A 27,032-nucleotide genomic window follows, 5' to 3' on the forward strand; every position below is an offset into this window, starting at 1 on the left:
TCAAATTTCCAGTGAAGAATTAGGGAAAGCGTAGTGAAATCCAGCTGGTCTTTGTTCATGTGCTGGCAGCCATCCAGGGCTGCCATGGTTGCTACAGACTCTTTAGATTCTTCAACTATAATAAAAAGGGTCAAAGTCCTGTAACATTTAGTTGTCTGAATGCAATGATTTTGTTTCTTGGATCGTTTTCAACACTGCCTTTGAACCCCTACACCTGAATGTGGTTCAGGGTTTATTGTCATCTGTTGACTCTTAGAGATTTGGCTCCCAGTTGATAATTACCGAAATCAATCCCAACCCAAGATTAATATACTTATTTATTTACTGTGAGCATGTGCAGACAGGCATTCCGACAGGTGGAGTGTGTCTTTATAGCTTAAAAGATGGTTTGGAGTCGGAAGAGCTGAATTGTGAATTCAGTGGCTTTTAAGATTTGAAAATAATGAGACAAAGAACTAAATCAGGTAGCTTTTGGGTTAGCAATTATCCAGATATATTACTGTTTATCAAAGGCTGTTCCTAGAGATTTTTCACTCAGCATCCTACAATAAATGTTGCCAAAATGCAAGACAAACAACAAGTTCTATGATAATTTTAGTTTATCTTCCTTTTTTTTAATTAGGTTTGATGAGATTTAACTTAAGATATTGGTATTTACGTGAGCATAATTAGAATGGAAATGTAGTGTACTGGGCTATGGAACCTGACTGGTTATTTTCACATGAATTGTGTTTATAGCGTTGCTTGATAAAGTCATAATTTGTTTTCAGAGTGATACGAGTGTAACTATACTGTAGAACATAAAAGAGCAGTTTGATCCAAAGAAAACAGATGAAAATATACCACCAAGTATGCTTTGAGTAGTCTAATTTTGAGCAACTTAAATATCTTCCCTATGTTGTTTCTTCTTTGTGAGCCTGTCACTTGTCTCACAGTTTAAATACAACAGTTCTAAGAAATTATAACTCCCTATTCTGAACTTCCCTTTGTTCAGTTTTACTCTATTGCATAATCGTGTTTCTTTCAGTTCAATTCCTTTGTGCTCCGATGTAGTGTTGGAAATGAAAGTAGAAATACCTGTCTTTTTCTCCTAGGCTGAAATGGAGCTAGTGAAATGGGGTTTTGATGCAGCATCCATCGAACAACAAATTAGTGACCACAGGAGGACTCACAATGCCATTGGAGACTATCGCTGGCACCTGGACAAAGTCAAAACGGATCTGGTAATTACTGTTTACACTTACATGGTATTTACTCTAGATATATATCATTAGCTCACAGGTGTTCCACTACAAAAAAAATGCTAAATAGCTCAGCCTGTCTTCAGAAAGCACTGGCGTTATGGTGGCAGCCATTTTCAACCCTGATATCTATTATTTTAAGATTATTTTGTATTCCACTTCTTTCCCCAGAATTTTTAAATGAAAAATTAGTAGCTATTTAAAATTCTGTTGTTGTTTACCAAGGCTGGCAAACAAATATTGCAACAATTCTTCTGAGAAAAGTGGCTAAGAATGAGTATTCTTACTTTCTGTCTAGCTACATTAAAACAAAGTGAAAGAATAAGGTGGGTGCTAAGATTATTGTGTAATAAAGGAATTTTTGTGAAAAATGCCCAAATTCTGGGCAATTTTTTTCCTCTTCTGAGGCTCTTTTCCCCCCTCTGTTTTTTTGTGATTGGAATGAAGAAATCACTGAAAATGCGGTAGTTATCTTCCTCTCCTATGAGTCCAGCAGCTAGATATAGGAGGGAGGAGGCTGACTTCATTCCTATTCTTGTTATTCTATTAAATGCTCACACAGACAGGAGGAGAGTGAGTTGGATCTAAACAAAAGGGACTCAATTCTGGAGCTCTGATCTCTCAGCCAAGCTGAAGAGCAGAAGGGGTGTTTCACACTTTTCCCTTCTTCATATAGGAAAGATGATAAGTTTGGCACTATGGAATACCAGTTCTAAGGTTGTGCTGGTTCCCATTTCTATGACTGGGAATAAAAATCAGAGCCTCTTTCTCATATTGTGGTTTATACTAATTCATAATCTCCAAAGCTAGCTCTAGGACTGACTGGTTCCCCACAGCTGTCTAGGAGTTTGGTACAGAAAGAGATCCAGTTTCAGGAGCTGTTCTGGTATTACAGTGTTTATGTACAACTTTGGTTACGTACTAAGCATCCCCAAGGGAAGCGAGTTTGTCCAAGCAGTGGTTTTATACTTCTGTGGTCCTCCAACAGTGCAGATCTGCCACTTGTCTATCTCCTGCAGCATTTGCAGGTTACTGCCTGTAGTTATAACATCATGATACTGACACTGTAAAGGAAATATCAGCAAACAGGGAACTTGTAAAAGGCTCATTAAATATTTGCTGTCTGTGTTTCAGCGAGAGAAGGCTGCAGTTCATCAGCTGGAAGAAGAATATGAAGGACTGTTGGTGAGCATGAGATGTGTTCATTTCTGATGCCTTCTGTTAGTGTTATTTGTGCTTTACTAACACTGGTGGGACACCAGTCAAGGGGCACTTCAGGTTTCAACAGAGTGACATATGCATATTTAAATAATTGTATTCAGCAGTGAATGGACAGTGCTTTGTAGTTCCTATAAGATTCAGTTTGCTACGAACTTGAGATTCTGAATTCATTCTCTTGAGTATAATTGACTTATCACAAGAAAGTTTCTAGTTTGCACCTTGTGAAGGGAGTTGGTAGAAGTCAACCACCTTAACGGGAGTAAATATAGTGATGAAGTTAGTCTACATATGAAGCTTAAGAAGTTACTCAAAGGTGGGATTAGGACCAAATTCTGTGAAGGGCTGTGCAACTTCTCCTCTTTGGATCCTCATATAAAATGCAGTGATATTCTTGTGCAAATGGTAGATTTAACCCTTGGGATTGGAAGCTGATTTCTATATATATTGCAAGAAATAGGATGTGTATTATGATGTGAGGGCAGAGAAAGAATCTTTTCATGAAGTATCACCTATGCAAAATGCGCTGCTACAACACCAAGTATGTACGATGAGCAGCAAATGCAAGTAAAAGTGATGTTAAATATTCAGACATTTCTTGTGTTTTCCCCCATGCCTTTTTGATTGCTTGCCTACATGTCTGCTACACTGTTTGAAATGAATTTTAGAAGCTGCTGGCTTCCGATTCCCTTTGTTCTATAAATCCAGACAGGTTGTCCACTGTCCGTTGCCAGCAGGCTTCATAGCTTTATAAAACCCAGGCACATTATGTGCTATTGCCAACAGGCTTTATAGATGCGTGGCTTTTACTGTTACTTTGGTTAAAAAAAACTGAAAAAAACCCCGCAAAAGCCATGCTGTGCTCTTGGCTTCCCCTTCTCCACCCAGCACAGGCATTTCTGTGTTCCTGGCTTCTTATTTCTGGAATTCCCTGCAGAAATACTCCTTTGAGAGAATGGATCAGCTCCGTCAATTCCAGAACCTCATCCAAGCCACCAGCAGAGAGATCATGTGGATCAATGACTGTGAGGAAGAGGAGCTTCTCTACGATTGGAGTGACAGGAACACTGACATCGCCAGGAAGCAGGAGGCCTTCTCTGTAAGAAAGCTCAACCTCTGTTTGTTTTCCATGGCCCTCTTCTGGGATAGTGAGGAAGGAACAGCCAAGCTTAGGGGAACTGATAACAGGATGGGCATTTCTTCACTCTTTCAAAGTTACTGGGGATTTTTATCAACAATTCTTCCTGTTAGGACTGTGTAGGGGCTAGGAGGTCTCTGTGTTTGATCCTGATGTCTGTCACCAACAAGCATTGCTACAACAGAGGTTTCTGCTCTCTTCCTCTGATGGGTTTGCCAGCAACACATTGAACACACTGTCACAGGTGGTTTGCACTGCTCCTTGTTTTCTGTGGGTATGTTGGGAAACTGGGTACGTGCATTTCTTTAACCAATGTTAGTATTGATCAAAAAAAAAGTGAAAGCTCACACTATTAAGGAGTTTTGTTTTTTTTTTAGTTCAGTTATTGTGGGTGTTGCAAGGCAGTCCTTTTTGCTTCCATCATTCCTTTTTCACAGAAAAGGCTAAATTCTGGGTGCTTTGCTGTGAAGTGGCAAGGCTAGAGACTAGAAGAGCTGAAATGACTGTAACTGCTTTGATTCTACTGTATTCATATTTAGCAGCACTACTATGTAGTGTTAACAGGGATAACTTTATAAAAGTATAGCTACCTGGAAAATTTTAAGTAAATCATCCTAAGCAGTGTACATTTGGGGGTTGTTTAATACTGTGCTTTGGTTGTTTAGAAACGCATGAGTGAACTGGAGCTTAAAGAAAAAGAACTCAACAAGCTAAAGCAAGAAAGTGACCAGCTAGTGCTCAACCAGCACCCCGCTTCAGACAAAATTGAGGTAGGTTAGACTTCGTGTGATTTCTCTTGCTCCTTTAGTTGCTATGTGGGAAAAGTAGTTGGTGAAAGTCTGCAAATGAAATGCTGCATTTAGACCTGAGAAGGGTTTGCCTGTCAAAAAGCATGTCCATTTTTATCCAGCTGTATGAGCTGCTCTAATCAATGTTACTACCTTCCTTTACAGTCCTGGCCACAACGACTGCAAGCTTTTTAAGTGCTATGTGGAGAGCTCTCATTGCTATCAAATTTGATGGTAGATGCATATTAAAATAAGGCTTAGGGAGTTGATTGAGTGCATTGAAATTGCCATATCTTATTTGGGTTGACTACAGGGCAGTGGAATCTATGGTAGGAAGGCATATCGTTGTTCTTCTGCTATCTAGGTAGGCATGTTTTGAAGAAAACCACACCCTTTGAGGGTTTATGTTTAATCCAGGTGCAAATACTTTCTGCAACTGAAATTCATAGTGCATTTCTGCAGCTCAGCCAAGACACTTTTGCTTTCACAGCTTAATGTACATTTGCTTTTCAATTAAAAAGGCTGCAACAATTTGGGAAATCTCATTTTATTAGGAAATGCTGTAGTTGCTATAGTTTTAAGAGTGCATAAGAGTGCTGAAACTGAAAGAAGCTAGTAGGAAAAAAAATACTCCTCTATGCTTTTCAGTGTATTTACTTTGTTAACTGTTATCATATGTAAAAGCACCATTCGTGTTTGTTTTATGGTCAGTTTCTGCCTTAAAGGAAAGATCCTTGTAAGCTCCAGGTGTAAAATAAAAGTTTTTCTAAAGAATGTATATGAAGACTAGGTGAGAATTTTGAATTTAAAAGTAGCCATCATGCAAAGTCATGTTTGACACTGTTCCTTGGAGGAAGCAGATCGTGACAATTTGCAATTTAAATATTTTATTTGCACTAGTGTTTGTGCATTTCACCCTTTCCATTCATGCACTTCAGGCTTTACGCTGATCAAACAAAATTCAAGGCATTAACAAATTTCTCTCAATACCACAAGCAGGCATTTAACTCTTTTTCAGTTAGGTAGATGCTTAGAAGTTGGGGAACGGTTTGCATGAGTGACATTATTCTGGTGTACATGGATTTATTTTAGCAGATTTTTTTTTATTAACATTTATGTGAAGCGCAAATTTTGCTTGGGAGGGAGATCAATGTTGTGGTTTGAGTTCTGTATATTGCTATTTTTATTAGGCCTACATGGATACGTTACAAACTCAGTGGAGCTGGATTCTTCAGATCACCAAATGTATTGATGTTCATCTGAAAGAGAATGCGGCTTACTTTCAGGTGAGTAGTGATGTGGAGAATTCACACTACTTTTGTTAAAAGCGTGAATCCCATCACAGATATTTCTTTCTGTGCCAAAATCTTTCTAAATCTGTGCACAATTAAGTAACACACTGTTACCATACTGTAAATGCTACCATTCTTCTAGATGTGAACTGGGATTTCTCGTAAAAGGAATCCATTGGTCTTTAGCAGGCATTTTAAAGAGCTGTGTATAACTCAAATCACAACTTCTCTTCTGTAGTTCTTTGAAGAGGCCCAAGCCACAGAATGCTACCTGAAAAACTTACAAGACTCCATCAGAAAGAAGTTCATCTGCGATAAGAGCATGTCACTGCAGACTTTGCTGGAGCAGATCAAAGAGCTGGAGGTACTGTCACACCCACCTGACAGGTTATATTCTGCTTTCCTTGGAAATCGGTTGCCCTCTTCAGGTGCCAAATGTAAACACAGGCATACTGCAATGTTTGTACCATAATGGTATATTCCCTCCTCTTTCTTAGGAAAGCCTACAAATGGATTGTTACTTTAACTTCTGTAATACTGTTTGGGAATTTGTGATTTCTTTTTTTAAATCTGGAATGAGCCTGGAAAATTCCCAAATTTCTGACATGCTAACAAATTAATAAAAGGAAAGACTTTCATTCATATATGGTAGAATAGATTTTGCCTCAAAAGATGAGTACATTCATAAATGGTTCATTATGTCACTATATTGCTGTAGTGTGGAAGGACTGAACTCAATTTTTAGATAACTATTCATTCAGTGTGAATTAAATACTACAATTCCAAACTGATCATGCTCAAGAAGAAATTATCAGTGATCTAAAAGAGCAATTGATGAAGTCTGTTTTGAGAGTGTAGTTAGTTAACATTCATGTTATAATGATTCTTTACATTTTTTTCCTGTGTTTCTTACACAATACTTCAACCACATTGCAGATCTGTACAAGAAACCTGCTTTGCCAGTTTTGCAAACTTCTCAACTTGCCAAAGCTGCAAAGATACTTAGTTTGATGTTTCTCCTCTCTTGTTGGTATTTTTTGTGGTTTTTTTTTTCATTAAACTGCTGTTTTACATTATAGGCCAAAGACTCATCCCAATGGAGCTAAAGGAAGTTTTGTCTACATGAGCTCCAGATGTGTCTCTCTCAATAAAACAGTGGGAACTAGATGTGCTTTTATTTTAGAATAATTTTTAACATACAGTTAATCCTTGCAGAATGAACGAGAGAGAATTCTTGAATACAAGAGACAAGTGCAGAGTTTGGTGAATAAATCCAAGAAGATTGTGCAGCTGAAGCCACGTAACCCAGACTACCGGAGTAACAAACCCATTATCCTCAAAGCACTATGTGATTACAAACAGGATCTGGTATTGTATCCCTTTTTTGTTAAGATGCACATCATGTAGACTAGAAGATGGCAGATGGTTTAGTAAACATACTGTTGAGCTGTTAGGTACACCCCTTTGTCTGCTTTGGGTCAGCATTCAAATTCCTTCCAACAAAAAAGCTCTATCTTTCATGTGATTATGAATAAAAAAGATAGGTTCTGGTTAGTTAATACGTCTGGTAGAATTTATTAGTAGCAGTCCAATAAACAGCATTAATACTCATAGTTCAAATTAGCACAGAAAAGTCTCATTGATAATAGGGTTAAAATTGTTATACAGATGGCTCCCATCTGTTTTTTTTCTTATTGCTCACCTTTCCAGTGTCCCTCTGAGTCCTTAGGTCAATCCTTCATCTAACAAAAAGCGAGGAATGTACAGAGAGTCATTGATATCCCCATTTTTTTGCTGGATGGAGTATGAAATTGGTGGTGTTTTTTCTTTCTCGGTACTGGGACTTCTTGGGTTTATTTCTACAGTTTTTCTTAACGGTCTGCTTTGATGCATTCTCTGTTTATGTGCTCATTCTCTTCACTGGTTCCCAGTTACCCATCCTTTTTGTTCTGTTATCTGTAGAACTTGGTTTACCTGATTTGCTACGTTGCATTCCTGTAGTGACCAGTAATTGACCACTGTGATTTGTGTTTATGATCTGTGGTTTCTGCCATCCCTTCTGCTTCTGCGATATCACATTTTATTCCAGAGTTACAGAAATCCAGCCCACACAGTGTAGCTACTTATTGTTACTGTAAGCAAAGCTAAACAGATTTAAGCAATGGTTACCTGACTTGCTCTTATGGTTGAGCAAGCTAAATTCTGCTCAGGTAAAGGCAAGCCCAGCTAAGTGTGAAGTCCCTGCATGGTCAGGTCAATGCAAAGCCTACATGGCCTTTTACTTGTTAGGTCAAAGATCATATTGGCTTGCTGTAGAGGTGTGATGCAGGGAGAGAGTCCTGTCAGGATAAGTGATATGAGGAGCTTCTCCCTCTTGAATTTGAGTGGGTTCTAGCCTGCGTTATGGCCACACCCATGGCTGCAGGGTGTCAGGGTTTCTGCCTGTTGGGGCTGGTGGATCTAGCTCTGCCACATTCGCTCCCAGTCCCTTTGCAAATATGTATGCAGTGCTAAGCATCATTATGCCTCCAGCTCATGGGCTTACAGCCATACATAGTTGGGTAGCTTACTGTGGCCATGTCTACGCTTAGTCTTTGATGTTTGTCATGGCAAGACCCCAGTCTGGCGATCGAATGGGCAAGCAATTGTTCAGTGTTCTGTGGCTTCCACTTGGTTTTGCTTAGTTTTCTTCACATGGAAACAAGATTTAGGAGGAATGATTTGATCTGTGTTGATTTCTTGGCCAAGCATGAAGCCGAGATGCCCACCCAGACTTGGCAGCTGAGGAGCACTCCTAGTGCTGAGATCTAGATGCATTTTCCTTGTCTATCTCCTAGAAACCCCATCTTACCTAACAAAAAAAATAAAAAATGTTGTTCTGTTTTTCTTACAGAAAACAGTGCGCAAAGGAGATGAATGTATCCTGAAGGACAACAATGAGCGCAGCAAGTGGCTGGTGACCGGCCCTGGAGGTGTGGATATGCTGGTGCCATCTGTTAGTCTTATAATTCCACCCCCCAATCCGTTAGCAGTGGATCTTGCTACCAAGTGAGTTACTGCCTGGATTTGGACAACTCCAGCTGGGATTAGGTAGAGGAATTCGCCCAAAATAGCGGTCAGTCACAGAATTTGGTCTGTGCCTTGATCAAAGTGTCCTTAATCCCTTACCCTTATACAGAAGGAGACTAGACCCTTGACCTTAGGAAACTCAATTCAGTGAAGCTTGCTGGGATCTAGGTTGGCATCTAAAAATAATTAAAACTTAATTTTTACAAGGTTGTTCTCCTCTCTAGTAATGAAAGTCATGGATAAATTAATTCCCAAGATTTGTTTCTAGTACAGAATAAGCCTTAAAACACTCAACATCTGGTGGATGTTTCTTGGGGTGTTTTGTAGCTATGCTACATGGACACAAGTATTTTGACGAAAAAAATTCTTTTCTCATCACAGAATTGAGCAGTACTATGAAGCTATTTTAGCTTTGTGGAATCAGCTTTATATCAACATGAAGAGCCTGGTGTCTTGGCATTATTGCATGATTGACATTGAGAAAATCAGAGCGATGACTATTGCCAAGGTAAGACTCCAGCTGGCCTTATCTGTAGACCAGGGACATCTATGACCTGACTTCTGCTGTCCCAAACAGTGCTTGCTGTGTCCTGTGCCAATATATGTTCTGCAAAACTGTGGGCTTCCTCTTGCTGCGAAGCACCAGCAGTTATATACGGAAGTTGTGATTTTATTAAAGGAGAAGCAAAATGCTCTCCCATTCAAACATAATATAGATAAATGTGAAGATTAGCTAAGGGAATTTATAACGTATATATATAACAAGAACAGATTGGCTCCAAAGGCACTTTTAGCACAATACTTCTAAAGGCAGCTCAGATAGGTTTTATTCTGAAATGTGAATCCTTTGAGTTTTTTTTTCCTGTAGGTGTACGTTTGTTCCTTAGTTGATTAACTAGTCACAAATGTTCCCGAACTTCTTTTTTGTCATTTCAGCTGAAAACAATGCGTAAGGAAGATTACCAAAAAATAATAACTGACCTGGAGATTCATTATCAAGAATTCCTCAGAAACAGCCAAGGATCAGAGATGTTTGGTGATGAAGACAAACGAAAGATCCAGACTCAGTTCACTGATGCGCAGAAGCACTACCAAACCTTGATTATACAACTGCCCAACCAACCACGACCACCACAAATAGGTTTGTCATCCTCCTGTTTTTAGTAGAGGTTCTACTGCTTTGGTTTCTTTGTTCAGGGTCTGGTGGTGCATTCTTTTTGTAAAAAAGTGTTCTCATAAGTGTATGAATGGAAATGCATTCAGCAACTGTACTACTGTCTCTCAATATAAGAAAACTGGTCATGCACTGAGAAAATTCTATTTTGTTCTTGCTTCTTCTGGTGTGAGCCTGGGAGTAGTCCTTTGAAGTTCAAATTAGAGTAAGGTAGTCCATCTGATGTCTTCAGTTATTAAGGAACAAAATCTTACTGCTGCATTTGAGGAGGCAAGTTTGTCTCTTTGTGAAGGAGAGATTTCATTCCTTGAAAGAGCTGCATAAGGGCCTAGAACTTCTATCTGTTCTTTGTTCCACAGATCAGTTCAGGTTTTAGTCTACTTTGGGACTGCATTGGCTTTCTGTGTGTAGATACTCAGTTCTTTGGCAGTTGACGTTTAACTAATTCATTTTACAGTGGTCCCAACTGAGAGCTGTCCTGTGGGTTCCTCAAATACCATTATTGTTAATGAGAGAAACCGAGAACATGAGAAGCAAGAAGCCTGGCTGCTGATGGAGCTTCAGAAACTTCGGCGTCAGATTGAAGCTTCTGAGATTCAGATGGTTCAAAGAGCTTCTCTCGGAGTGGATCAGGGGGCTATGCATGACTTTTCAGTCAGAATAAAGGATTTAGAGGTAACTGTGGATATTTTTGTTTGAGCATCTCAAGCCCAGTATGACTCTGTGAGATCATACTGCACTTACGTTTCTGATCAGCTGGGAAAGACATGCTGTGCAGAAAAGTCTCAATTGGAACTATGATGATTTGGATTGGAGTTTAGCTTCTCAGCTGAAAAAGTTGCCTTTTGGGTTTTAGAAGTCAAATCCTGTCAGGCAGAGATTACAGAAAGCCTGATGTCAAGTGGACTTGAGGTCATGTTAAGCCTTACTCGGGTTAAAGTGCTGTTAAAATCCCTTTGCACAGACCCCGCTTTACCACCTACCTCTGAAGTGCTGCCTGTGGGATGCAGAGTGGATGTGTGAGACTTACAGACTCTCTCCCTCTCTCAGTTCTTAAGATTTGAAGGAGATTGGAGAGAGTCTATTAGGAAGAAATGAGAACAGGTTCAGTATATGAGAATGTCACCTAAGGCAATGAGGTTGCAATGGTCTTAAGAGCAGAGGGACTTTGGCACATCTACTGAATGTAGTAGGCAGCTGGCAGTAAAGCACTCTGCTTTCAATAGAGCTGAGTTTCAGAGTTGATGAGGTGCTTAAAAAAGAGGTATTACCTGTTGTGGGCTGTGCAAAAAAGAAACCAGCCAGTGTTACTTACCTTGAAGAGAGCAAGCTCAGGCACTGCTTCAGTCCTCAGTTAAGCTGGTTAGATAACTTGAATAAGGAGATCGATTGTGTATGTGCTGTAGGATGATCATTCAGCTACCAAAAATGTGTAAATCAGGCATTCTCTTTCCTTAGGGTGTGCAGAATGACTCTCAAATAATGGCTGAAACCTTGAATAAGCACAAGGACTTGCTGCCTAACTTCAGAGGCTCTGAAAAGTATGTGTACTTGCAGTCAGAGATAAATGCTCTGTTTCAAAAACTGGAAAATATTAATGGTGTTTCTGCTGGCTACTTAGACAGGTAAGAAAACTGAGGTTATAGCAATAAATAATTCACTTTCTTCCATAATTCTTAGTCCAGAAACCTACTCATTTCTGGAAGACGTTAAAAAAAAAAAAGTGAGAATCATGAGCATCACTGAAATAATTTCTTCTGCAATCTCTTTTTAACAGATGACCTGCAGTTAAGTAGAAATGCCACAATCCATAACGGATTTGTCTTGTATTATTTATTTTAGCTTGAATGCATTGAGGTGTCTGCTCCAGGTTATTCTACAAACAGAAGATGTGATCAGAGTTTTTGAAGTCAGACTGTCTGAAGAGGAGACTATTCCTTTGGATCTTGATAAAGTGGAGGCTTATCGGGCTTGTCTGAAGGTGAGAGACTAAGACTCATGGATAGAGCAAGGCAAAAATCGTAGCTGCCAGGACTCTTGAGCTAGGTGAAACCATTCCAAAACCACAGGAGACTGAAGAGCTGATTCTGTTGTATTTTATGACATAGACATACAATGCTTTTGCAAATTACTACAAGGAAAGTACAGGGTACTACTTCTTCTATCCCCTCATTGTTGCTGCCTCCACAGCAGTAAAGAGAAAAAAAAATGCAGATTTTTAGATAACATTTAAAAACTGGATATGCCAGTCCTGAGCTTGAAACCACAGGTGTTTCAAGTGCAGGAATCTTTTATATGTCAATGACATTTTCTGGTCAGTTGTTTGTAGAAACAGGCAAGGCAGGCCCTTTGCTTTTTCTTTGGTAAATGCTCTATGTAGTTCTGAGAAACTGAAACATTAGCCACAGAGTATGAGAGCAGGAGGCTTTGGTTTATTAAATTACTTAAGACTAAGTCTAACTTTAAACACATTCTGAAATGAAACTGTTTACCAAAGTAAGTGTTTCTCTTGAAATTATTAAGTCCAGCTGACACCAGCATACATACCTTCCTGAATTAGAAACAAAATCTTTACATCCTAACACATTGGACCTGCTGTTGATGGTTAAATCCAAGTATCCTCTCAAGAATAAAATAAATTACACTGTCTTGGTTTTTATTTCTGCAGAAAATGAAAGCAGACCTAAACATGAAGAAGTCACTACTGAATGCCCTGGAAAACGAGCTGCAGAAAACACTTCAGATTCACTCGCAGTCTTGCCAGTCATATACCCTGTATGATATGGACATTGGAAAGTTCTCTGACAAAGTTACCCAGCTAATAGACCGCTGGCAGAGAGCTGATAAGCAGATAGATAACAGGTTTGCTTGTATTTCCTAATAGCTTCTTATTGCTATTGCTACTAAGGTCGTCTTAACAAGGACTCAAAAAGAAATGTTGTACTCTAAATGATGACATCATTGCAGTAAAACTACAGCAATTGTGAATAGGTTGAACATACTTTAAAAGGGATTATGTCAGACCAAGCAGGAAAATGTAGTTATTCCTGTAAAGGTATAACCTATGTGCTAAGGAGTTGTTCCAATTATTTTTTTATTCTTGCTACTGTTCTTGTATTAAGTACTTACAGCCAGCATTTTTACCCTCAAACAAAGCAATTGTGCTTATTCCTGCATACCTTTTACTTGAGGGTTAAAAAAGTAACACTAGGAATTAAGTAAAAAATTTATTTTCTAATACTTTATTGAACTGATGGTGTATTCTGATTTTTAGTAGGATTTTGGGGGGTTGTGGTTTGGTTTGGTCATTTTGGTTGGTTTTTTTTTTTAAAAATATTGGGCCAGAATCTAGTCTTGTTAACAGAGATTGAGCTGTTGCTGGTTTTGGTGGAAAGAGAGAACTGAAGTCAGTGAATTTGATTCTTATCACTGCAAGTTTTTATCAATTCCTTGCTTAGTTGACAGGAAGTGCCAGCCTCTGTGTATTGCAGTTACTCAAAAGTGAGGCACTAAAACCCCATACAATTTTCATTTATTTGAAATTTTTGTTCAGAATCTCCTTTAAGAGCTTCCTGTAATTTTACATGGTTTATTACTTTATTTATCAAGGAGTCTTATTTCTAGAAAAACTTTAAAGAAAGACAAAGAGAATACATTTTCCATTTCATGGTTTTTCTTGTTTTTCTTGTTTTATTTTCTTTTCCTTAGATCATGGGATTTGGAAAGGCAAATCAAACAGCTGAAAACTTACCGAGATCTGTACCAGGCTCTGTGCAAATGGATCTGTGATGCCAAGCGTAGGCAGGATTCTATTGAGTCCACAAAGCTGTGCGATTGCAACACTATCATGAGATACCTGCATGACCAGAAGGTATGCAGGATCTTACTGAACTGTCTTCAGTTATCTGTTTTTTAAATGGTTCTACTATTCAGAAAATATCGGTATCAATGCAGTCTGCAACACAGTAGTCTGCTTGGAATTATAAGGTGCACAAGCTGCCTAAACCCACCACACGTGTAGAAGGTCAGAGAGAAGAAATACTATTATCCTCATTACTTTCTGTCAGCACTGATTCAGGTTATGAGCAAGACCATAAGTGACTCCTACATGTTCACTGACGCTTTTACATATCATATTGAATTAATTCAAGGGACTGTATGATGTTGCAACTCCACAGGACAAATTATAGCACAAAAATAAAAGGAAGGCAAACACATTTAAGCTGAAGTCAGCAACTCCCCATCTCTGGAGGCTGTTTGGTTGCTAGATCTTCTTTCTGAGAACAACCTTCTCATACACAGAGACTTTACCTTTGTCAAAACTGCACAGCCAGAGGTCATTTCAGATCTCATCCTCTGGGTTTTGCAGGCACCTTCAGGCACTTTCTGATGGAGGCAGCATGTACAGGAGGAAATACTGGCAAATCTTGAGGGAGTGCTTTACAACTCACTTTTTTTCCTGACAGAACTTGCACAATGAAATCTGTGGGAAGAGAGACAAGGTTGAGGAGCTTCTCAAGCATGCAGATCAGTGCTCAGCAGCAATTAAGGTACTTGGATTTCAGCATTTTTATGGGTGTGGTTTTTCATGGTTGGGCACGTCCCATTGTCTCTGCTTTGCTGGCAGGTAAAATGTCAGCTCCCTGCTGTGTGCGTGCAGAAATGATTGAGGTGAAGCTCTTGTGTGTACAAAATATAGTCAAGGCAATTTGTGTACTTCCCACATGATGACCACAGGATGATGCAGGAGATATGAATGAGAACTTTCCTTCAGGAAAATCAGAGCCTCCTTCTATTCAGATGAAACTTTCCAGTTCACATGTTAAAAAATAAGGGAATAAAGAACAGATTGGTAGTTTAGGAATTAGGCCAGATTAGGGTCTGGTCTAGGAGGCAAGACAATGCAGATCACCGGGAGGAATGGTGTGCAATAGACACGAAAGACAGGAAGACACACAGGGAACAGTTTTGTGGTCTTTGCATTTTTATGTCAACTTTATATCTTTGCTATCTCCAGTTCAATCTTATTTTCTGTAACAAAGATCTTGCTATATATACGGTGGGGTGTATATGAAATGAAAGAGATATGTAGTTATTTCTAATGAAGTTTGGTTGATAACAGCACCTAGATATTTTCTTTGTTGTTCTCCTTCATAAGTCTTCACAGTGGTACTTGAATTGATGAGCTTTGATTTATGATAGAGCGTCATTTGTACATGGCCAGAGATATAAGCAAGGGCAAACAAACAAACAAACCCAAAACAACTCCAAAACTTTATTTGCATTTTGGGAACTCCAGATTCCCAGAGAGTTTCTTTGCAGTTGCAAAATGGGCCTTACCTTTCCCTGTTGTTTTTCAGGATTATGAACTACAGGTTGCTTCCTACAGTTCCGGGTTAGAAACGTTGCTCAACATACCTATCAAGAAAAGTGTGGTTCAATCTCCTGCAGTGCTGATTCTGCAAGAGGTATTTTTATTTCCTCCCCATCAATCTTTTGAATACATTTGTTTGTCTGTGAGATCCATTGTGAGTCATATCCAGCTGTCTAATTCGCACTGTCATTCATAATGTGTACTAAACATGCAAGCACAAGGAATTAGTGCAGAATAGTCACTGTGCTGTAAAATCATACTCAGGCTAATTCCCTCAGGTATTTACCTTATTCCTATTCAATTTCTATTGTATACATATTGTGAGAAAGTAAGATTAATGGCCTAAGTGGTTTAGTCACTTTCAGCTTGGGAATTAACCACTATTAAAAGGTTAACTTAGGTTACTTGTGACTGTCAGGCAGAAAGAGGGTAATGAAGTCCTGGATTTAGTCAGCTATGGGGAAATAATAACCTTGAAAAAGAAGGTGTGGAATTATCAGAGGGGAGAATTCATACATTTGGGGTCCCTGGAAATTCAAGTGTATTTGTGAGGAGGAGAATTTGCTTTTTACTTTAAGTGATGTGTTTTCTCAAGTGGATTGGAATCCTTTAAATGATGAGACATAGGTATGTACATATCTAACTCTGCAGTGCATGCTGCTAACATTTTTCTTTCTTTTCAAGGCCAGTGAGGCTCAGTCTCGCTACATAGAGCTTCTTACAAGATCAGGAGATTATTATAGATTCTTAAATGAAATGTTAAAAAGCATGGAGGACTTGAAGGTAATCTAACTCTTATTTTCTTTACCTTCTGTTTTTATCAGGTTAGCATGCCATCACTAATCAAAGACTTTCTGGTTAAGTGTAGTGCAAAACAGTTAGAATCATAGAATCATAGGATGGTTTGGGTTGGAAGGGACCTTAAAGATCATCTAGTTCCAACCCCCCTGCCCTGGGTAGGGACACCTTCCACTAGATCAGGTTGCTCGAAGTCCCAATCTGGCCTCAAACACCTCCAGGGATGGGGCATCCACAACTTCTCTGGGCAACCTGTTCCAGTGTCTCACCACCCTCACAGTAGAAAGTTTCTTCGTAATATCAAATCTAAATCCCCCCTCTTGCAGCTTAAAAATGTTACCCCTTATCCTGTTGCCACATTCCCTGATAAAAACTCCCTCCCCATCTTTCCTGTAGGCCCCCTTTAAGTACTGGAAGGCTGCTCTAAGGTCTTCCTGGAGCCTTCTCTTCTCTAGGCTGAACAATCCCAACTCTCTCAGCCTGTCCTTGTATGGGAGTTGCTCCAGCCTTTTGTGGCCCTCCTCTAGACGCAATCTAACAGATCCAATGTCCAGTTCACAAAACCAAATGCTGAGCTCAGTGTGTCCTAAGGAGGAGATGTATAAGTAGTTTCATGGATCTTTTGTCAAAGAGCATTAGTACCTTGCAAAGTTACCTCTAAAGTCCTATATGAGGTGGAGCATTAATCTTCTTGGTAAAGATATCCTTCTTTGCTCATAAAAGTACTGACTTCAGTCAGAGTGCAGTTATCTCAGTGCTGAAAACTTGCCCCTCATGGTTAAGGGACCACACCTCATTTCAGGCCCCATCTACACTTGTTTCATATGGCATCAGTCCTGATTTGATACAGTTCAGCAGAAGCAGAGAAGCCCATTTAAGAGATCATATATATGGAATGTGAATCACCTGTATGAAAAGTGTGGGGGTTCTTATGGAGACTATTTAATACTTTTCTAGTGAACTCTTGGTAGGCTAGAATTTACTATCTGTATTCCACCTCCCTCCCCCCATCAAGTACAGTTTCCCCTCTGAAACTCATTGTGCTGATTTCTGAATGAGGTTTAACTCTGAATAAATAACGATTTCAGAATTTGTCTTGATGATTTTAAATGAAAAGATTTTAAGCTCTCATTGAAGGAGAGGAAAAAAAAGCTTTTTAAGTCATCAGTGTTGCAAATATATATTGTTTTGCATGTGATGATTTTGAAACAGTTGCCACAAGTATTTATGTGTGATTTTTTTTTGTTTTTTTTTCTACTATCATTGTGCAGATGAAAAATACCAAAATTGAACTCCTAGAAGAAGAACTCAGACTTGCCAGGGATTCAAATTCAGAGACAAGTAACAAACATAAATTCCTGGAACAAAATTTGCAGAAGTACCAGATAGACATTTCTCAGCTCAAAGCAAAGCTGATGAGTCTGGAGGAGATGAAAAGACAAGCTGAAATGGATGGAAATTCTGCTAAGCAAAACCTTGACAAATGCTATGCCCAAATAAAGGATCTAAATGATAGAATAACCAGGCTGACTTATGAAATTGAAGATGAGAAAAGGAAAAGGAAGTTGCTGGAGGATAGATACGAGCAGCAGAAGAATGACTATGACCAGCTGCAGAAAACAAGACAAAACGAGAAAGACAGCCTTGGTTGGCAAAAGTTAGAGTCTGAGAAGGTCATCAAGGAGAAGGAGTACGAGATAGAAAGATTAAGGGTTCTTCTTCAGGATGAAGGCACACGGAAGAGGGAGTATGAAAATGAGCTGGCTAAGGTAAGAAATCAGTTTAGCGAGGAGATGAGTAATTTAAAGAACAAGTATGAAACAGAAATTAATATTAAGAAGACCACAATCCAGCAGATAGCTGCACAGAAAGATGATGATGCAAAAGGCCTCAGAGCCCAGGTTGACAGACTGACGAGAGAAAACAGAGACCTTAAGGACGAGATTGTGAGGCTGAATGATGCCATTCTGCAAACCACAGACCAGCGGAGGAGGGCAGAAGAAGATGCTCTTCAGCACAAGGCTTGCAGTTCTGAGGTGTCACAGCAAAAGCACCAATTGGAGCTTGAGCTGAAACAGATCATTCAGCTTCGTGGCGAAGACAACTCAAGATACAAACAGGCTCTTGAGGAGGCAGCCTCAACTATCCAGGATAAAACTAAGGAGCTGGAAAGGCTAAAGGTTCAGCTTCAGGAGGAGGCTAAAAGCCGATGGGAACTTGAAAATGAATTGGCTAAGGTAAGGAACAGTTATGATGAGGAAATTATTAGTTTAAAGAACAAATATGAAACTGAGATTAATATCACAAAGACCACAATTCACCAGGTCACCATGCAAAAGGAAGAGGACACAAATAATTATAGAACACAGCTTGATAATGCCATGAGAGAAAATAGGAATTTGTGTGAGGAAATTAGGAGACTGAAGAATACGATAAGTCAGACAACAGATAATCTAAGGAAAGTAGAAGAGAATGCTCAGCAGCAGAAGGCAGCTGGCTCAGAGCTTTCTCAGAAGAAACAGCAGCTGGAGATCGAGCTAAAACAGGTTATTCAGAGGCACTCTGATGAAAGCATGCGATACAAACAGTCACTTGATGATGCTTCCAAGACCATTAAGGAAAGAAACAAAGAGATTGAAAGGCTGAGAAAGTTGTTGGATGTTGAAACAAGTCAGAGAAAAGAACTAGAGGATGAGAACAGTCAATTAAAAAGAGTCCAGTTTGACCTGCAGAAAGCAAATACAAGTGCTACTGAGACAATTAACAAGCTGAGGATTCAAGAGCAGGAACTGGCCCGACTGAAAATTGACTATGAAAGAGTTTCACAAGAGAAAAAAGGCAGGGATCAAGAAAGTGCAAAGTTCCAGAGCACTGTAAAAGACTTGCAAATCCAGAAACACAAGCTGGAGGAGGAACTTTGCAGGCAGAATAAAAATTTAATGGAGGAGACAACCCGGAGGAAGAAACTGGAGGAGGAAATAGAAGGAATGAGGAGATCTCTCAGAGAACAATCGGTTAAAATAACTAATCTCACACAGCAGATAGAAGAAGTGTCCATTGTAAAGAAGAGGAATGAAGATGACCTTAGACACCAGAGAGAAGTACTAGATGGTCATGTGAGAGAGAAGCAGAGATATATGGAGGAGATAAGAAAATACACATCTGATATTGAGACTTTACGCCGTCAGCTAGTCCAAGAACAAGAACAATTAAAACAGGCTCATCTACGAAATGAGCACTTACAGAAATCCTCTGAGGAGAAAAGCAAAAACTTGAACGAGTGCAAAATAGAAATTGAAAGGCTTCAGTCTCTCACTGAGAACCTAACCAAGGAACACTTGTTACTGGAGGAAGAGCTGCGAAATGTTAGATTGGAGTACGATGACCTCAGAATGGTCAGAAGTGAAGTTGATGAGAAAAATACTGCCATTGCTGAACTAAAGAATCAGCTTCAGACAAGCAGCAAGCAAACCCTGGAACTTCAGGGGTTGATTAATGATTTACAGAAAGAAAGGGAAAAATTGAGACAGGAAATTGAAAAATTCCAAAAGCAAGCTCTAGAGGTATTCACACATATTTTGATCCCAGCTTTATTGTCTCTCAGATGTATAATTAATCACAGTGTCCATTTGAATCAACTTAATTCACCCTTTGCTGTTTCAATTCACTGTACTTGTGACTAATACCCTCTTCATGACACTTCCCCTTGTTCATTTTTAAGCAAAAATGGCAGGATTTGGCCACTTCCTTAGCCTTTTGACTCCCTGGGAGCTCTGCTGGGGAACCGTAAGTTGTCTAATTTTCTGGCTGAGCCTTGCCCTCAGCCCTTGCCCCAGGAGAAACCCTGGGGCTGTGCTAGTCTCCACTAAACCATCCTAGGAGAAGATGAGAGTACATGGAGTACTGCTGTGCTTTAGCTGCATCCTGCTGTCTGTGTGCTTCCCCCAGCTGTTCCAGCCAGGATAGGTTAAAGCAGTCCTCTGAGACTCACTTCAGTACTATCACAAACTAAACCAGCTAAAAACCCCAGAACCAACAAGCTGTCAAAGTGCTGCTTAGCTGGATAAGGTGTTGACTTACAAGGTAGGATTACCTAAGGTATTTAAAGCCTACATTGCATCGACTGTTTTGGAGATTTATGTTCCTCAGTCACTAAAGGCAATTGCACTTGCAATTGTTACTATTGGCCCTTATTTCTTAACCTTGAGGCAACAGCATAAACAAGTTAAAGGAAACTATTTTTTTGTCTTTCTTTCTTCTGCCTGGTTTCTTGTCTAAAGAACTACTGTTTAAATATATACAAGTGAGCACTTGTGAAAAATATTTCTTTGCTTTTTCCTATACTTGCCCTTTATAAATATTTTCTCATTCCTATTCTTAGCTATTCTTTCTTTATTCTTTCCTTTAAAAAACCTTAATACTGTTTTGTGAAAAATATTAACATTTAGGATTATCTGATATCTGTGCATATACATATATATAAACTCATATTCCATTTAATATGGACTGCATGCAAATTTGCATGCTTGTAAGTGTTTGTGTGTGTTGCAACCCAAACTGGACTGTCCGGGGGTTGCTGGGGGAGATCCTAGGCCATTTCCATTGCAGAATTAGTCTCTTGCAGTATACGTATACATATATGAAGACATAAAGTGAATTAAAATGTAAAGCAACAGAGGCAAAATTGTTTGGAGTAACGTGAAACTCATAGGAAAGCAAAAAAAGTTAGTCGTATATTTCCATGCATGACCAGTCCATAGCTGACACATTAGTAAAACACAGGGTACATCTGTCGAGCATCAGGCTCTTAATGAGTCTTGAGTGCCCTGTGTATGTGTAGGTGTACTATGAGAAGTATTAAAATGTTATAAAGAGCTAACTAAACGAGCAGAAAATCAAGGTCATGGGTAACAGAATGGACTCTGGAAGTACTAGAGACATTCTCATTGGAGGGACAATGTACCTTCACTGCTTTATGTGTATCCATGGTCTTAGGTAAGACACTGCTGCAACTGGAACGTTTTCCAGTGGCAGCTTGCTGCAGATTAAATGGCAGGGTGAAGAGCATTTTAAGTGGAGAGCATAATACTAACTACCATAAACTCTAACCATCCTCTTTTGGTTTATTTCCTCTTTGAAATTGTAGGCATCCAATAGGATTCAAGAATCCAAAAATCAGTATAGTCACATTATGCAAGAAAGAGAAACCTTGCTGATAAAAATGAGTGCTTTGGAGCAAGACAAAGCCAGGCTGCAGAGACTGGAAGAGGAGCTGAACCGTTTGAAAGTTACTCTGGAATCAGAATCTCGTTTGAAACAGCGTCTGGAAAGTGAGAAGCAACAAATCCTGAATGACCTTAATCAGTGGAAGAGCCAGCATTCCCGGACAGAGGAATCCATAAGAAAGATCCAGTGTGAGAGAGAGAAGAGTGAGAGGGAGAAGAACTCCCTGAGAAGTGAGATTGAAAGGCTGCAGATGGAGATTAAACGGATTGAGGAGAGATACCGGTGCAGACTGGAAGAGACTGCTGTCAAAAACCAGTCAGAATTGGAGTCCGAGCGTCTCAGACTGCAAAGAGAGATTGAGAAACTCAAGCAACGCCCATATGGGTCGCATAGATCTACACAAACCGAGGAAGACTTCTGTATTGATGCCTCCAAGTTGCTATTTAGCGGGCTGCGGAAGAAGATTACAGCAATGCAGCTGTATGAGTGTCAACTGATAGACAAACTCACACTGGATAAACTCCTGAAGGGGCAGAGGTCAGTGGAAGAAGTTGCGGTTGACCTTGAACCCTACCTCAAAGGGGCAGGTGCTATTGCAGGGGTGTCTCTTTCGCCCAGGCAGAAGTACTCTTTTGTCGAGGCCAAACGGAATCAGCTTCTTACAGCAGAAAATGCAGTCTTGCTCTTAGAAGCCCAGGCAGCGACAGGAGGTGTGATAGACCCGCACCGCAATGAGGTGTTAACGGTGGACAGTGCTATCGCCAGAGATCTGATTGACTTTGATGACAGAGAACAAATCTATACAGCAGAAAAGGCTATTACAGGATTTAAAGATCCTTTCTCGGGCAAAACTGTGCCAGTATCTGAAGCCATCAAGAAAAACTTGGTTGACAGAGAAACTGGGATTCGTCTTCTTGAAGCCCAGCTGGCTGTAGGAGGAATTGTTGATCCTGTCAACAGTGTTTTCTTACCCAAAGATATAGCTTTATCCCGTGGGTTGATTGACAAAGACCTGTACAGGATCCTAAATAACTGCCAAGGCGCTACGAAGAACTTCATTGATCCTACCACCAAAAAGGCAGTCACTTACATGCAGCTGAAGGAAAAATGTAGGATTGAACCACACACTGGTCTGCTTCTCCTCCCAGTACAGAAGAGGAGTATGTCATTCCAAGGGATCAGGCAGCCTGTCTCAGCAGATGCACTGCTTGAGGCTGGAATCATTAAAGAATCAACAAGGAACGACTTGGAAAGAGGTGCAATTACGGTGGAAGAAGTGAGTGAGAGAATTATTGATTTCCTTCAGGGCTCTAGCTGTATTGCAGGTATCTACAATGAGGCTACTAAAGAGAAACTTGGCATTTACCAGGCTATGAAAATAGGTTTGGTTAGACCAGGGACAGCTCTTGAACTCCTAGAAGCCCAGGCAGCCACAGGGTTCATAGTGGATCCTGTCAGCAATGTGAGGCTGCCTGTTGAGGAAGCTTACAAAAGAGGCCTTGTTGGAATTGAATTTAAAGAGAAACTTCTCTCCGCTGAGAGAGCTGTCACTGGGTACAAAGACCCTGAAACTGGAAACATAATTTCTCTGTTTCAAGCAATGAATAAAGAGCTCATAGAGAGAGGCCATGGCATTCGTTTGCTGGAGGCCCAGATTGCTACTGGAGGAATCATTGACCCCAAGGAGAGCTACCGCTTGCCTGTGGAGACAGCCTACAAACGTGGCTACTTCAATGAAGAGCTCAATCAGATACTTAGTGATCCAAGTGATGACACCAAAGGGTTCTTTGATCCCAACACAGAGGAGAACTTGACCTACTTGCAGCTGAAAGAAAGGTGCATAAAGGATGAAGCAACAGGGCTCTGCCTTCTGCCCCTGCGAGAGAAGAAGAAGGTGGTGCACACCTCACAGAAGAACACCCTTAGGAAGCGTCGGGTTGTCATTGTAGATCCAGAAACAAACAGGGAGATGTCCGTGCAGGAGGCGTACAGCAAAGGTCTCATAGATTTTGACACCTATACAGAACTAGCTGAACAAGAGTGTGAGTGGGAAGAAATAACTATTACAGGATCAGATGGTAGCAGTAGGGTAGTACTTGTTGACAGAAAAACAGGTAGCCAATATGACATCCAAGATGCTATTGATAAAGGCCTGGTTGAGAGGAAGTTTTTTGACCAGTACCGTTCTGGCAGTTTAAGCCTGACCCAATTTGCAGACATGATTTCTTGCCGTAATGGCACTGATGAGGTATTTCGGCATGAATCGGTGACTCGGTCTCCCACAGTGTTGAGTGTCAGGAGTTCTTCCTCGGTGATCAGGAGTGGTTCTTTCTCAGAGACCCCAGAAGAGTGCAGTCCAATTGCAGCCATATTTGACACAGAAAACTTGGAGAAAATCTCCATTTCAGAAGCTATACAGCGGGGCATTGTGGACAGCATCACTGGACAACGATTACTTGAAGCCCAGGCCTGCACAGGGGGCATAATATGCCCTACCACAGGCCAGAGGCTTTCACTTCAGGAAGCCACCAGTCAAGGTATCATTGATCAGGATATGGCCACAAGGCTCAAACCAGCCCAGAAGGCCTTCCTAGGGTTTGAAGGCATAAAGGGTGGACGCAAGAGGATGTCAGCAGCGGAAGCAGTGAAGGAAAAGTGGTTGCCTTATGAGGCTGGGCAGCGGTTCCTTGAATTCCAGTACCTCACTGGAGGTCTTGTGGACCCAGAAGTGCGTGGAAGAATAAGTACCGAAGAAGCCATTAGGAATGGATTGATTGATGGTCGTGCTGCCCAGAAATTGCAAGACATGAACAGCTATCCCAAAATTCTGACTTGCCCCAAGACCAAATTGAAAATATCCTACAAAGATGCAATGAATCGGTCAATGGTAGAAGACATCACTGGGCTTAAACTCTTGGAAGCTGCCTCTGTTTCATCTAAAGGCATATCCAGTCCCTACAATGTCTCCTCAGCACCTGGCTCTCGCTCTGGCTCTCGTTCTGGCTCACGTTCAGGGTCACGCAGTGGGTCTAGGAGGGGAAGTTTTGATGCCTCATCAAGCTCTTCATATTCTTACTCATATTCAACCTTCAGCAGTGGGTCTATTGGGCGCTAATAACAAGTGAGGGAATGTGTCTGCATTTTATTATAGTTTAGATTATTCTACATCCCCTTTCCTAAGAAATACCCAAGCCCAACAACAACAGAGCAACCCAAAGCAAAACCCTTAAGTCTTTTCTGAGTGTGCTCAATTTCTCTTCTGAAAAAGCTGTAAAATGCTTGAATGCAAATTTATGGAATATAGCTTAGGGGATGCAAAAAGTGATATTTGTGAATTTTGAGTTTTGGTTCCCACTTCCTTCAAGTGTTTGGATTTTAATTGGTCTCTGTATATTTGAAATACTCTGTCATGTGCCTTCTCCTGTTATCTGTAACTGTCAACCCGTAAGCTTATAACTGAGGTTTGAAAGTCTTGATGTAGCTAATTTTTTTCCACATGGGCCTTTTTAAATTTGCTACTATGAAGTAAAGAAAGATTAACAATATGGACAGAAAATGCCTTTAGTATTGGTTTAGAATCCATACTATAATATGAAAAGCTCTGTCTTCCAGATGCTCTACTTCTCTATGTTTGGCTAGCCATTTTCTTAAGGATAACTTTGGTGGATATAAAGGGCTATTTTTAGGTTGGGCTTTTGTTTTACTGTTACCCATACATATTTTCTGCTGTTTTGCTTGACTTCCATGTAATGAAAAGAAAAAAACAAACCTCTGACTGCACCAAGTGAGCTATTCTGGGCAATAAACTTTTGAAGTTTTAAAACATTTGTTGTGTGCTTATTAAATTTAGCTATGGACATTCTTGGAAGTACAGATTAGGGAAAGAACTGTTTTAAAAAGTAGCAAGTACTATTTTTGTCATAAAAACAGTGCACATACACATTGTTTTTCATGGTTCTGATCCATAGTTTCTGTTAATGTGGACTTCTGATTCTGCCTTTTCAGTAGGAAAGTGAAGATAGCACCAATAATGGAAATTGTACCTTTAGAAGCAGAAAGCCTGTTTATAGACTTGATGATGACCAGAAGCATATTTTTTCTGCTTGTGATCCAGCCCATTGTCTGTGCAGCTACAAGGGATTGAGTCAGATTCTCCTTTACACAGCAATGTAACTTTGGATGATGAGCAGAACAAAGATATAATGATGGGGCTTAGCTGACCAGTATGGTGGCACAGCAGGATCTTTGGAAACCTGAAAGGTCACCATCTTCAGTGTCCTCCCACCTCTTCTGCTAGTTCCTGAAAGCCTAGGATGAGGCAATACCAAGAGTGTATCAGCATTTGCATGATGCCTTGCTGTTGACAGTTCTACATCAGCTATTGGCAGACTGCTGCCTCCTTTTATCTGAGCTGAGAAAGCCCCTGAGCTGAGAAACAGGGCAGGGCTAAGTGATGCAGGATTGGAGGACACAACGTGGTTTGGAACCACTTAAGCTGCCATGAAAGTTCCTGAGCCAGAGCAGAAAATTATTTCTATACGTTGAGACTGTCCTGTCCTTTTCCATTCACCGCACAGTGCAGATACCTCTGGGTAGGCACTATGTTCATAGCTGGGTGATCACATAGAAAAATTTAGTAGTTTTTTTAGACAACTGGTAACATAGACTTTTGATGAAAAAACTATTAGTATAATTTGCCAGTACCTGATATAAATACTTCCTTTAAGTAGTTGAAAGTATTGCCTGAAGCACATACCTGCTTTTCGCAATGCACCATGTAGGAGCTCCACCTATCTATGAATCTTCATCAGTTGCTACAGGTAGAAAGAAGTTGCTAGGCACAAATGCTAATCATTGTTAATGACACTGCTTAATTTCTGTAGAATGCTCCTTTGCTGCAGTAGGGAACAGTTTTGATACCGCTGTCTCTGGCTAAAGTGTACCTTCTAGCCTGAAAGGCATTTTCAGTATTTTCTGAATATGGGAGCTGTGTATGAAATCTCTGCTATATATAAAATGTCTTCAGTTACTGAACTAAGTAATTAAATGGGCTGGTACAAGTCAGTGCTAGAGACCTCTACAGAAAGCAGGTGAAAGAGAGCATCCTACCTGCTAGGAATCTCCACAGCTTAAGAGGTTTCTCTCTACTGTTAAGTTCATTAACTGTGCCATGGAGGAAGATCCAGTGTCTAAACAGCTTTCTGAATGCTAAGGAGAAACAGCCCTGTGGAAAAACCCCAAACACGGCCTTATTTAAACTCAAGCTGATTCTGACTTTTAACTGGCTAGGAGGTCCATGGGCTCTGTAATAGAAGTATTGGTCATTACTAATGGGAAGGCTGCTAATGTGTGCATGCACCCCTGCAGTTTGCATGAGCTGGGGAATTCTCTGCACTTTTCATGGCAGAATTGCTACATGGATGGGTTTGCATTTTTGCACAACACGTTCCTGGTATCACTGATAGGTTGTTTAAAGCTCCATCTTTACATATTACCTTTTTCACCGCTGGATCTACTTTCTGTCCCATTGTGGTGGCCTAAATATAAGAGCATCTCCCAGAAATGATCATAGAATAGTTTGGGTTTGAAAGGAATCCTAAAGAATACCTAGTTCTATCCCCGCTGCCATAGGCAGGGACACGTCACACTAGATCAGGCTGCCCAAGGCCCCATCCAACTTGGCCTTGAACACCTCCAGGGATGGGGTGTCCACA

General features: G+C 40.3%; 1 protein-coding gene across 3 annotated transcripts in view; it reads left to right on the forward strand.

Annotated features, from left to right (window-relative positions):
- Positions 1–25,141, forward strand: part of DSP (desmoplakin) — a 39,434-nt gene extending 14,293 nt beyond the window's left edge. The window contains exons 5-24 of one of the 3 annotated variants that reach the window (XM_069853643.1): positions 1,095–1,223; positions 2,376–2,426; positions 3,397–3,558; positions 4,263–4,367; positions 5,576–5,671; positions 5,916–6,041; positions 6,893–7,045; positions 8,571–8,725; positions 9,128–9,254; positions 9,683–9,887; positions 10,378–10,595; positions 11,379–11,545; positions 11,763–11,901; positions 12,589–12,782; positions 13,629–13,791; positions 14,387–14,470; positions 15,281–15,388; positions 15,979–16,077; positions 17,364–19,655; positions 21,239–25,141. In XM_069853643.1, coding sequence (XP_069709744.1) covers positions 1,095–1,223; positions 2,376–2,426; positions 3,397–3,558; positions 4,263–4,367; positions 5,576–5,671; positions 5,916–6,041; positions 6,893–7,045; positions 8,571–8,725; positions 9,128–9,254; positions 9,683–9,887; positions 10,378–10,595; positions 11,379–11,545; positions 11,763–11,901; positions 12,589–12,782; positions 13,629–13,791; positions 14,387–14,470; positions 15,281–15,388; positions 15,979–16,077; positions 17,364–19,655; positions 21,239–24,433 — 7,968 coding nt within the window. In that variant the 3' untranslated portion in view covers positions 24,434–25,141. The remainder of the gene's footprint in view (positions 1–1,094; positions 1,224–2,375; positions 2,427–3,396; positions 3,559–4,262; positions 4,368–5,575; positions 5,672–5,915; positions 6,042–6,892; positions 7,046–8,570; positions 8,726–9,127; positions 9,255–9,682; positions 9,888–10,377; positions 10,596–11,378; positions 11,546–11,762; positions 11,902–12,588; positions 12,783–13,628; positions 13,792–14,386; positions 14,471–15,280; positions 15,389–15,978; positions 16,078–17,363; positions 19,656–21,238) is intronic. The other 2 variants (XM_069853644.1, XM_069853645.1) reach the window with 2 other exon arrangements.
- Positions 25,142–27,032: the final 1,891 nt, after the last annotated feature.

This window comes from Phaenicophaeus curvirostris, chromosome 3, assembly GCF_032191515.1.
Source record: "Phaenicophaeus curvirostris isolate KB17595 chromosome 3, BPBGC_Pcur_1.0, whole genome shotgun sequence".
NCBI lineage: Eukaryota > Metazoa > Chordata > Aves > Cuculiformes > Cuculidae > Phaenicophaeus > Phaenicophaeus curvirostris.